The sequence below is a fragment of the Coregonus lavaretus genome (genome assembly GCF_964263955.1).
Source record: "Coregonus lavaretus genome assembly, chromosome: 2".
NCBI classification, from domain to species: Eukaryota; Metazoa; Chordata; class Actinopteri; order Salmoniformes; family Salmonidae; genus Coregonus; species Coregonus lavaretus.
The window spans coordinates 27,096,921-27,110,347 of record NC_139989.1 but is presented as its reverse complement, the minus strand read 5'-3'; the positions used below and the strand labels follow the sequence as shown (position 1 = coordinate 27,110,347).

Here is a 13,427-nt window from a genome sequence, read left to right as displayed (position 1 = left end):
TCCATTTACAGCATTTCCCTCACTCAGACAACAACAAAATGCAAAAGTATCCCAATTAGCAGGAGGGAAGGGGGCATCTTCTTGTCACGCTCGGTGCTCAAGAATCAGAACGGCTGTCAGTCAAAACCCATACAGCACTGTGAAGCGGAGAACCTGAGCTCTGACGTCATGTATAGCAGGTTATTGTACAGCCACTGCATTCCAATTTAGGCGCTTATCAATGACTAAATCTGCCATTTTCAACCCGTATATGTAATGACAAGGGCTGTGAGTGGAAAGGTCTACTCTTTGTGTCAACAGAAAGTGAAAAAGTTTAAGTCCGTCCCATTTAGTTTTAGTTTTTTATTAGACATAACAATGTCACAAACAGCAGTTAGTATGAAAAGTACATTCAAAATGTGCAGTTGACCATGCGTCAAAATCAAGATACACTTTCAAAACCATTTCCTCTTTTGTAACAATCAATATGTATTTTGTCGACAATTTACAAAATCATATAGTGATATTTCACTCATTGAACCAACCACTCACCATCAAAACATACATACTTCAATAAGGAAATTTGAACAATTACTCTTTTTTAATATAGGCTGCTTTACCTAATATGCACAGAGGCTTTTTTGCATTATACCTTCCATCACCACAAACTTTAATGTAATCCAGTACCATTTTCTCTCCAGTCCCAGTCCCGTTCATATTAGCTTAGGTAAGGAGAGTGATTATGAAGTGGGAACAGAGGCTTGGGCCTGCGTCCCAAATGGCACCCTATTCCCTATGCAGTGAGCTAAATAGGGAATAGGGTGTGATTTGGGACGTAACCAGTATTCATCTGAAATAGTCATGATAAGACTGACTGCAATTCCCTGGCATCTCCATCTCTTTTTCCAGTAACTCCAGGACACGAGGTAAGAAAGGAAGCAAACACTTTCACTGAAAAGCCAACACTTTTACATGTCCACTTATAATGAAGGCCTTTCACTAGCAGAGGCCTACCATACCAAGCACGTTAGACTAGACAATAACACATATCTGTTCTGTATCTGTACACATTAGGGAAGATCATAGGGCCCTGGTCAAAATTAGTGCACTACATAGGAAATAGGATGCCATTTAGGACGCAACCACAGTCTTCAGATATAGCAGTTCATTTACTGTATTATCCCCCAAACACAGGTTTGTTTTGATGCTTCCCAATACCAGTCATGTGACATACTGACTGACCACTGTTGATGATTTCACTAGGGTCAAAGGGTAGATCTGGAAGAAGAAGGGGCGGGGCTCCAGTTCTAGCGAGGGAGGAAGGACAGGGAGGGTGACCTGTTCGTGTCCAAAATTGCACCTTATTCCCTTTATAACGCATTACTTTTGACAGGTCAAAGACTCTGGTCAAAAGTAGTGCATTATATAGTTCCCAGATCCGATCGTGGTGAATTATTAAGTAGGGGAAATATAGTTAATACACATGACTATGTCCCATCCAGTTGATCCAGGGGTCCCCTCCGAGAGACCCCGTACATCATTTTGGGGTCCCCTCAGAGAGCCCCCATATTTAATACTGATTCTGTATCCATACCACTGAGGCTTTATACTGTACATCACAAAATTCAGAGGTCAAGTCAACAGTCAACGTTCCACAACACTGAGAATATCCAGTTCAGAGGTTCAGCTTAATATTCCAACACAAAGCAATGAGAGTAGTCCTTATACAGACGACCAAGAATGGTCTATATTCTACCACATGGTAGTAGGATATGGGCTTCCATTGACTTGACAGAGGGAGATCAGACCACCCAGCCAGTCAGTCATTTAGTGGGTAGTTAGTTGTTGTTGTTTGAATGATCTGGATTGAGCTGTGCTTCCTGTGTTGTGATGTCATCAGAGAAAGCCAGAAGTCACTCCAGCGGTTTCTTTAACGCCAGTGTATCCCACAATCCTCTCCTTCTGTTCCACTCCAGTCCAAAACAATGCAAGTCTTATTCACCAAGCTCTTGTTGTATGTAGTATGTACTTAATACTGGCCATAGGAATCCTGTGTAGATCACAGTTATACCCTGAATACTCAAATCCACTGGATCACATCATACACGGAGGGCAATCCATCCACGCAATTCACACTGCACTCCGTCCGTCATCAAGGCGATGACGATACGGTCCTAGATCCAGCCAGCTCACCAACCAACCAACAAATCAATCAACCAATCAAGACCCTCCCCCTGAAGCAATTGAACCTCCCTGCTACTCACAGCAGGAATGGCAACCAAAGTGAATGAAATCTGTATTTATTTACATCATACTCAGCTCTCTCAAAATGTTAAGTGCAAAGTCGTTCACAAGTTTCCTTTATTCATCTTATTATCAAATGAACAATAATTACATTTTTGTTTTTCTTTCTTTAAATTGCTTGGTCCACAGCAGCAATGTTTCAGTCACAAAAATAAGCGGTATTGGGTGAGTCCGACCAGTTACCAGACCATCCCCTTCCTCTTCCACAGGAGTTTACCTCAGATGTCGTCCTTAGATGTTCCTTTTCTACCTGCCAAATATGTTCTCGTACTCCAGTAAGATGAGCTCAACAATCTGGTTCTGATAGACCATGTGAACAGCGATGTTTCCCGTCTCGGTCTCAGGTCTGAGCAGGGTAGGGCCGAAGACGATCGCTACACTCTGCGTCGTCATACGGTTGGCCTCTCCGTGGTCTATCACCCTGGAGAGAGACAGGAAGGAGAGAGGAGGAAAGAGTGGGATACAGGGACGGACTGCGAGCAGAAATCGGCTCGGCATTTCTAACACAAAGGCACATTTTTTCCTTGAGGCCCCCATTATTAACCAAATAATGATCATTCTGCACAAAACCCCCAATTTAGACAGGCCCACTGGGCTAAAGATGGACAAGCCCATCTGGCATTTTCCCGAACTCCCCTATGGTCAGTCCGTTATGGTGAGATAGGCATATCATTTAGAAAACACATTACAGATGTTGGTTGGTCAACAAAGAGTTCAGGTACACGCTGGAGACAAAACGTGTAAAACATTTATTAAGTAAGCTACTGCTAGTATTTGAAAAACATCAGATGCAAAATACGATATTAAACAACGTCAGGTAATATCGCTGCTTTTAAATGGGAATCAACATCCTTGCATACAGAAACGCTGCTCCACACAATAACATTATTCATTGGAAAACCCAATTAAATCCCCTTGTCTCATATACATAGTCTGCATCCCAAATGGCACCCTGTTCCCTATATAGTGCACTACTTTTGACCAGAGCCCTAGTGATAAGTAGTGCACTATGTAGGGCATAGGGTGTCATTTGGGATACACTTCCATATAGACAAAATGTCACACAATACATTTCCTAGAAGAAACACCAGATCTAAAGGTATTGCATTACGGCAAACACAGGGCCATATAAATGCAAATAGTGCTTAGGCAAATGTCATTCTGAACATACTGTATGATATAGCCCCGAGCTCTAACGGGCTGAGAAAGAAATATATATATCAGTTTTACTTGAGGACCAAAATGTTGACTGCGGCGCCATACAGGTCGCAAAATAGTTGGGAAGAGTTTTTCGATGTGCCGATTCCGTGGCGCATGGTTTATGAACTGATACGCAAAAACAACGCTTGATTCCAAACTTTGAGTTTTTATTATTCACAAACAGAATGTTATGTATATGGGGTATACAACTATCTCAGCTCTGCATATTTTGCTACAAAGAGACAGAATCACTAGATCACTTATTTTGGTATTGCCGCCATGTAGTTTGTTTCTGGTCACAGGTTCAGGAATGGCTGAAAAATCACAACATTTATCTCAAATGAACCCTACAAATAGCACTGTTGGGAGATTTGGAAAGCCATAGTCAATCAATCAACAATATGATAATATTTTTAGTCAAAATATTTATCTTTAACTTTCTGTAGATACTAGGCGATTAGACAGGTTCAGAATTTAAGTGAAACATCTCAGCATAGTTGAAAAATATATGGCTCATGGAAATCATAAGACAGCATTTTACAGAGACAGGTGGGATGGACTGAGAGTAGCTGAGAGGTGGACTTAAAAGCTAATGTTCTATAATAGTTATGACTGAAAACACGATGTGTAATGTATAAGTACTATCTATCAAGATGTAATGTATATCAAAATATCAAATTACCTTATTCTTGCTCTGTAACAATGGTAAAAATAAATAAAATAAACTGCCATGTATGTAAAATGTGTGCAGAATGTACAAAATAACATTTATTTTTGTCCTCCAAAAAAAAAATATATATATATATATATTTTCCCCGTTTTTTTCTTTCTCCTTCCTTCTCGCCTCCTTCTTTTTACATTTACATTTTAGTAATTTAGCAGACGTTCTTATCCAGAGCGACTTACAGTTAGTGAGTGCATACATTTTCATACTGGCCCCCAGTGGGAAACGAACCCACAACCCTGGCGTTGCAAGCGCCATGCTCTACCAACTGAGCTACAGTTAAGGAGGAAATCGAAGCCTGAATGGAGAATTCTTTATGTACGAACCGGTCGCCGGGGAGCACATCAAGCATCAAGCCCAGACGATAGTGGAGATCCATAAAGTCCACTAGCGGCTTCCCAGGCTACTATTAAACAGACTAGCACAATGAATTATGAGCTGGGTCTTGTCATACATCAGAGAGTATTGACTTTAGCTTAGCAGAAATGTAGGATGCTTTTTGCTTACCTTCTGAGATGCTTGAAGAGGCATTGCATTGTGTCGTGATTCGGTTTTGGCAACTGCTTGATTAAGTCTTTTATCAAATTCACTCGCTGCTTGTAGTCTGAGAATTCTGGAACAGAGGGAAAAATGTAAAACCATTAGTTTCATTGCAAACGGAAAAACACAGCATTTACATGATCCGGATTAGGGTTGCAAAGGGAGGGTATATTACTGGAAACTTTCTAAGTTTACCAGTAAACGACCAGCATTTTGGTAACATTCAAGGATTTTATGTAATTTATCACAAGACATCTAGTGTCCCTTTTGGGTACTTCAGATTATCACAGGCGTCTGTAATTATCTCTGGCCCACTTTGAGGCCTTATCACATGTAAAACATATAAAATAATCAAATAAGATGATTTTCAAATAAAAAATAGAATGACAAAGCTGTAAAACATGATCCTAAATATAAACCATCAACTTAGTGAATACCTTTGGTGCTTAATATGAGGGTTTCAGCATGAAATAGCCTTTATTTATTTATTTTACAATGTCAATATGTCTTTGTTGTAAATGTTTCGGAGCCAAACTAGTGGCATTTGCACAAAACAAAAGTCAATAGTTGGAAGAGTTGCAGAGTTAATTAAAAATAATGCCATTGTTTTTTTCATTAATTAGGCTATTTTCTCTTTAACCATATGGCCTATCCAATAGACACTCATGGACAATATATACAAAGATATAAAAAAATGAATATTATACTGTACAGTACCAGTCAAAAGTTTGGACACACCTACTCATTCCAGGGTTTTTCTTTATTTTTACTATTTTCTACATTGTAGAACAGAAGATAGCCCTAAAAGACCAAGTCCATATCATGGCAAGAACAGCTCAAATAAGCAAAGAGAAATGACAGTCCATCATTACTTTAAGACATGCAGGTCAGTCAATACGGAAAATTGCAGTTGCAAAAACCATAAAGCGCTATGATGAAACTGGCTCTCATGAGGACCGCCACAGGAAAGGAAGACCCAGGGTTACCTCTGCTGCAGAGGATAAGTTCATTAGAGTTAACTGCACCTCAGATTGCAGCCCAAATAAATGCTTCACAGAGTTCAAGTAACAGACACATCTCAACATCAACTGTTCAGAGGAGAATGCGTGAATCAGGCCTTCATGGTCGAACTGCTGCAAAGAAACCACTACTAAAGGACACCAATAAGAAGAATTCAAGGCACACTTAACCAGCATGGCTACCACTGCATTCTGCAGCGATACGCCATCCCATCTGGTTTGCGCTTAGTGGGACTATAATTTGTTTTTCAACAGGACAATGACCCAAAACACAGTGAAGGAAGGAAAAGCAGCCAACAAGTGCTCAGCATACAGTGGGGGAAAAACGTATTTAGTCAGCCACCAATTGTGCAAGTTCTCCCACTTAAAAAGATGAGAGAGGCCTGTAATTTTCATCATAGGTACACGTCAACTATGACAGACAAAATGAGAAAAAAAAATCCAGAAAATCACATTGTAGGATTTTTGGTGGAACTATGGTGGAAAATAAGTATTTAGTCAATAGCAAAAGTTTCTCAATACTTTGTTATATACCCTTTGTTGGCAATGACACAGGTCAAACGTTTTCTGTAAGTCTTCACAATGTTTTCACACACTGTTGCTGGTATTTTGGCCCATTCCTCCATGCAGATCTCCTCTAGAGCAGTGATGTTTTGGGGCAGTCGCTGGGCAACACAGACTTTCAACTCCCTCCAAAGATTTTCTATGGGGTTGAGATCTGGAGACTGGCTAGGCCACTCCAGGACCTTGAAATGCTTCTTACGAAGCCACTCCTTCATTGCCCGGGCGGTGTGTTTGGGATCATTGTCATGCTGAAAGACCCAGCCACGTTTCATCTTCAATGCCCTTGCTAATGGAAGGAGGTTTTCACTCAAAATCTCACGATACATGGCCCCATTCATTCTTTCCTTTACACGGATCAGTCGTCCTGGTCCCTTTACAGAAAAACAGCCCCAAAGCATGATGTTTCCACCCCCATGCTTCACAGTAGGTATGGTGTTCTTTGGATGCAACTCAGCATTCTTTGTCCTCCAAACACGACGAGTTGAGTTTTTACCAAAAAGTTCTATTTTGGTTTCATCTGACCATATGACATTCTCCCAATCCTCTTCTGGATCATCCAAATGCACTTTAGCAAACTTCAGACGGGCCTGGACATGTACTGGCTTAAGCAGGGGGACACGTCTGGCACTGCAGGATTTTGAGTCCCTGGCGGCGTAGTGTGTTACTGATGGTAGGCTTTGTTACTTTGGTCCCAGCTCTCTGCAGGGATTTTTGGCGTGGTTCTGGGATTTTTGCTCACCGTTCTTGTGATCATTTTGACTCCACGGGGTGAGATCTTGCGTGGAGCCCCAGATCGAGGGAGATTATCAGTGGTCTTGTATGTCTTCCATTTCCTAATAATTGCTCCCACAGTTGATTTCTTCAAACCAAGCTGCTTACCTATTGCAGATTCAGTCTTCCCAGCCTGGTGCAAGTCTACAATTTTGTTTCTGGTGTCCTTTGACAGCTCTTTGGTCTTGGCCATAGTGGAGTTTGGAGTGTGACTGTTTGAGGTTGTGGACAGGTGTCTTTTATACTGATAACAAGTTCAAACAGGTGCCATTAATACAGGTAACGAGTGGAGGACAGAGGAGCCTCTTAAAGAAGAGGTTACAGGTCTGTGAGAGCCAGAAATCTTGCTTGTTTGTAGGTGACCAAATACTTATTTTCCACCATAATTTGCAAATAAATTCATTAAAAATCCTACAATGTGATTTTCTGGAAAGAAAATCTCAATTTGTCTGTCATAGTTGACGTGTACCTATGATGAAAATTACAGGCCTCTCTCATCTTTTTAAGTGGGAGAACTTGCACAATTGGTGGCTGACTAAATACTTTTTTCCCCCACTGTATGTGGGAACTCCTTCAAGACTGTTGGAAAAGCATTCCTCATGAAGCTGGTTGAGAGAATGCCAAGAGTGTGCAAAGCTGTCATCAAGGCAAAGGGTGGCTACTTTGAAGAATCTAAAAGCTAAAATATATTTTGATTTGTTTCACACTTTTTGGTTACTACATGATTCCATATGTGTTATTTCATAGTTTTGATGTCTTCACTATTATTCTACAATGTAGAAAATAATAAAAATAAAGAAAAACCCTTGAATGAGTATGTGTACAAACCTTTGACTGGTACAGTATATGAATACATTTATTAAACATTATTCACGTATAAATTACCAAAGTTAACATAGATTGCCATAAATTACCTGTTAATTACCAAAATTACAGAAGATTCCGGTAATTTTGGTAAATTACCGGTAGTTTTGCATCCCTAATCCTTAATCCTGATTGATTTGTGTGAATTCAAATGATAAGGGTGCCATCTTGTGGACACATTTAAAACAGAACACAGTTGGAATCACCCAAACCAAGTGGTAAATTCAGCATATGAAGTCAATTATGTCTTAATGGGCATTGTCTTTAGGCAAACCATCAATCCTTAATTTAACCATTATAAATAGTGGCTCAGTAGACAGGCATATAATGTATACGTCATAGAATTAGAAATTAGAATAGGAATTCGTAATTTAATAGGATCTTTATGGTACATGTGTTGTCAAATCAAATCGTATTTGTCACATGTGCTGAATACAACAGGTGTAGACCTTACAGTGAAATGCTTACTTACAAGCCCTTAACCAACAATGCAGTTTTAAGAAAGAACACCTAAAAAAAAAAAAAAAAATGTAACAAATAATTACAGAGGAGCAGTAAAATAACAGTAGCGAAATAACAATAGCGAGGCTATATACAGGGGGTACCGGCACAGAGTCAATGTGCGGGGGCAGCGGTTAGTCGAGGTAAGTGTTTGTAATACAGCACAGTGAAGTCTGTAACAGTGTGGTCAAGTGTGTTACTACTCACTGATGGCGTTGATAAAGTCGTTGAAGGAGTCGTAGGTGAAAAGGGGTTCAGGCAGCTCTCTGAATAACATCTTCAGGGCTCCTGTAGTCACGTGGATGTCTTCCCACTTACTGTCATCCAGCTCTACCTTCTCATCTGGAACACACACAAACAAGGTTTGCACTTTTAGTACTATTCCATTGGTTCCATGGACTATTCCATTGCTACCAAAAGAAAACAAAAACGATTTGGGCCCTACCGTGATTGACAGCAAAGCGCAGCTTCTGTATCACGGCTAGGTTCCCACTCACTCTGTATATCCCATCTATACTCAGACCTGCAGAAGAGAGGAGAGGGTCAGAGACACAAAGACAATAGGACAGAGACATAGAGGAGAGGGGGAGAGAGAAAGATACAGAGACAGCATTATAACTCATTCAGTACACATAATGGACACAAAATGGCAAATGTTTTAAAGGCAGAAAGAGGGAACAGAGACAGGTCATACCTGTGTTTTCCACATGGTCGATGCACATGGTGACAAAAGTGGGCACCGAGGTGTTCTCCCTCTGACACAGGCTGCCCAGGCTGCAGCCAAATACCTGGTCTTTGACGCAACACAAAGCAAAAGAAGGATGTTTTCAATCACAAAAAAAGAGAGACGGGCATGTCAAATGTCAATATACCTTTATAGGAACTAAGCGTCCGGCTATCTGGTTTTCTTTGGTTATATTTGGGCTGGCAGTGACGCCATCTATACCTTTAATGTAGCCTTTGTCTCTGATGGCCTGGTAGGTGGGTCGGCGGGTCAGGAACTTCTTCAGCTTCACTCTGGTCTTCTTCTGGTCCGAGGAGTCCATACTCACAGACGTCTTCATTGCTGAAACCATATGGAAGAAAATGACTAAACAGGTACTAAGAGGGCATTTGGTGACAAAACATTTTTAGATCACTGACACTCGCACAAACACACACACACACGCAAACATTCTCACACACACGCACCCGCACACACACAAGCGCGCCAGTGTTCATTCAGATTTAGTCTTTGTCATTTTGACTAAAATACAGTGGCTTGCGAAAGTTCACTCCCCTTGGCATTTTTCCTATTTTGTTGCCTTACAACCTCGAATTAAAATGGATTTTTGGGGGGGTTTGTATCATTTGATTTACACAACATGCCTACCAATTTGAAGATGCAAAATACTTTTCGGGGTGAAACAAACAAGAAATAAGACAAAAAACAGAAAACTTGAGCGTGCATAACTATTAACCCCCCCTCCCCCCCAAAGTCAATACTTTGTAGAGCCATCTTTTGCAGCAATTACAGCTGCAAGTATCTTGGGGTATGTCTCTATAAGCTTGGCACATCTAGTCACTGGGATTTTTGCCCATTCTGCAAGACAAAACTGCTCCAGTTCCTTCAAGTTGGATGGGTTCTGCTGGTGTACAGCAATCTTTAAGTCATACCACAGATTCTCAATTGGATTGAGGTCTGGGCTTTGACTAGGCCATTCCAATACATTTAAATGTTTCCCCTTAAATCACTCGAGTGTTGCTTTAGCAGTATGCTTAGAGTCATTGTCCTGCTGGAAGGTGAACCTCCGTCCCAGTCTCAAATCTCTGGAAGACTGAAACAGGTTTCCCTCAAGAATTTCCCTGTATTCAGCGCCATCCATCATTCCTTCAATTCTGACCAGTTTCCCAGTTCCTGCCGACGAAAAACATCCCCAAAGCAGGATGGTGTTCTCGGGGTGATGAGAGGTGTTGGGTTTGCGCCAGACATCGCGTTTTCCTTGATGGCCAAAAAGCTCAATTTTAGTCTCATCTGACCAGAGTACCTTCTTCCATATGTTTGGGGAGTCTCCCACATGCCTTTTGGCGAACACCAAACGTGTTTGCTTATTTTTTTCTTTAAGCAATGGCTTTTTTTTGGCCATTCTTCCATAAAGCCCAGCTCTGTGGAGTGTACGGCTTAAAGTGGTCCTATGGACAGATACTCCAATCTCCGCTGTGGAGCTTTGCAGCTCCTTCATGGTTATCTTTGGTCTCTTTGTTGCCTCTCTGATTAATGCCCTCCTTGCCTGGTCTGTCAGTTTTGGTGGGCGGTCCTCTCTTGGCAGGTTTGTTGTGGTGCCATATTCTTTCAATTTTTTAAATAATGGATTTAATGGTGCTCCGTGGGATGTTCAAAGTTTTGTATATTTTCTTATAACCCAATCCTGATCTGTACTTCTCCACAACTTTGTCCCTGACCTGTTTGGAGAGCTCCTTGGTCTTCATGGTGCCGCTTGCTTGGTGGTGCCCCTTGCTTAGTGGTGTTGCAGACTCTGGATCCTTTCAGAACAGGTGTATATATACTGAGATCATGTGACAGATCATGTGACACTTAGATTGCACACAGGAGGACTTCATTTAACTAATTATGTGACTTCTGAAGGTAATTGGTTGCACCAGATCTTATTTAGGGGCTTCATAGCAAAGGGGGTGAATACATTACCTTTACATTTACATTTACGTCATTTAGCAGACGCTCTTATCCAGAGCGACTTACATTATTATAATTTTTTTCATACCCCCTGTGGGAATCGAACCCACAACCCTGGCGTTGCAAACGCCATGCTCTATCAACTGAGCTACATCCCTGCCGGCCATTCCCTCCCCTACCCTGGACGACGCTGGGCCAATTGCGTGCCGCCCCATGGGTCTCCCGGTCACGGCCGGCTACGACAGAGCCTGGCATATGCACGCACCACTTTTCCGTTACTTATTTTTTTTAAATTTTTGAAACAAGTTATTTTTTTCATTTCACTTCACCAATTTGGACTATTTTGTGTATGTTCATTGCATGAAATCCAAATAAAAATCAATTTAAACTACAGGTTGTAATGCAACAAAATAGGAAAAATGCCAAGGGGGATGAATACTTTTGCAAGGCACTGTATCATTAAGTCGTAGTCACATTTTTGTCATTTGAATAATGATTTAGTCTAGTTATTGTCAAAAAAATAGTTTTAATAAACTAAATGCCCTTTCATTTTAGTCACATCACATTTGTATTGCCTCATTAACCTATAGTAAACATAAATCACTGACCTCCATGTGCACAAACATACATAGCCTGGTCCTACCAACATATGTTTCTATTCTCTTCCCAACAGCAGAAATATGACAAACATATATAAGAATTATTTGTCCATGCAAATTCCTAATTCAGCCTACATAGATATTGCACATTACATTCAAAACAAACAGACACACACACAATCAGAGAGAGAGAGAGAGAGAGAGAGAGAGAGAGAGAGAGAGAGAGAGAGAGAGAGAGAGAGAGAGAGAGAGAGAGAGAGAGAGAGAGAGAGAGAGAGAGAGAGAGAGAGAGAGAGAGAGAGAGAGAGAGAGAGAGAGAGAGAGAGAAAGAGAGGGAGGGAGGGAGAGAGAGAGAGAGTGAGAGAGAGAGAGAGAGGGAGAGAGAGAGACCAGATGGTGCCGCAAAGTATTGGTAAAGTAGTATGGGTTGCACCTCCATCACTTGGTCGCATCATTGCCATTGTTATCAACGTTCCACAGATGCCGCAGCCACATTGAAGTCCAAAAGTAGAACGGGGGGCTAATGACTGTTTCGTCCAGTGATGTAGTTGAGTCACTAAACCTTTAGTCCCCTGTGCTCGAGTCCAAGTCAGAGTCATCAGCGCTCAAGTCACGAATCGAGTCACGAGTCCATATGGCTGAAATCTGCATCCCAGTGCTCGAGTCCTGGTCCAAGTGCTCAAGTCTGATTCACTGGGTCCACATTAACTCAAAATAAAGTTATTTACCCAGATATAGCATAGTGGCAAGAGGAATTTAGGCAATACATTTTTTGCTATCCCTTTTCCTTTCTTTCTGTGCCACCAAATGTTTGCATATAGGCTACTGGTAATGTTACCAGGGCCACATTCAGTTAAAAAACATTCTCGAGCATTGCAGATAGAAATTCCATGAACAGAGCCAACGTTATTCCTTATTCAACATATCAGAGAGGCATGTTTGTTCTACATAGCCTACTTCTTTCTGAACATTCCAAAACATTGGAGCCTGCTGAACGCACCCCAGGTTGTTAGCTATAGCTAGCTGATGAGGTAACATGACTGAACAAGGTGTAGCCTAAACAATGGTTAACGGTCAGGTCCGCAAGTAGCCTAGTTTTAGAACGGCCTGTGATATTGCTTTATGAATGTAAAATATGGCAATGCACAATAGAAAGAAAAAACCTTAACGCCATGGGTCATGTCTTTGGAATGATAGCCTAAGGGCTAGAATCAAGCAGTTTTCTCTGAGGAAAAGAGGGATACTTGGCTTCGTTGGCTACAGAACCTGTATATGAAATTAAGTGGGAAAAGTGGGAGGGTTGAGTGAGACTACAAATTCAAAGACAGTCTACTTTTCTAGAGCCTACTCAAGGGAGAGAAAAACATAGCTAGACTGTTTTACTATTAAACTCAATGCTGCTATTGTTTTTAATTTTGATCAGCAGCTTGTGTTTCTTAACCAGGCACAGGGTAGCTAACTAGAAGGCTGGTGGTGACTGGTTGGGAAGGACGTGTCACAGCTGGCGTCCTCCCTACAGGGAAGCAAGAGAGTTGCCTGCGCAATATGTATAATCTGAGGCGGAGCCTGTCTGCCCACACTCATCCCTTGCCCCCCCGCAGCTCACCAGCTGTGACGCATCCTTCCCAATGCTGAACAGAACTGCGCTGCGCATCTGTGCTGCTAATTTTAATTGTGCTTATCACTGA

General features: G+C 41.4%; 1 protein-coding gene across 1 annotated transcript in view; it reads right to left on the bottom strand.

Annotated features, from left to right (window-relative positions):
* Positions 1-439: 439 nt before the first annotated feature.
* The window catches only part of LOC311147647 (rho GTPase-activating protein 12-like), a 101,085-nt gene continuing 88,097 nt past the window's right edge, over positions 440-13,427 (bottom strand). Inside the window, exons 12-17 of the mRNA XM_084184376.1 lie at positions 9,413-9,532; positions 9,161-9,259; positions 8,912-8,989; positions 8,674-8,808; positions 4,715-4,820; positions 440-2,704 (exon numbers count right to left, since the gene is read on the bottom strand). Of these exons, the coding sequence (XP_084040502.1) occupies positions 2,530-2,704; positions 4,715-4,820; positions 8,674-8,808; positions 8,912-8,989; positions 9,161-9,259; positions 9,413-9,532 (713 nt within the window). The 3' untranslated portion in view covers positions 440-2,529. The remainder of the gene's footprint in view (positions 2,705-4,714; positions 4,821-8,673; positions 8,809-8,911; positions 8,990-9,160; positions 9,260-9,412; positions 9,533-13,427) is intronic.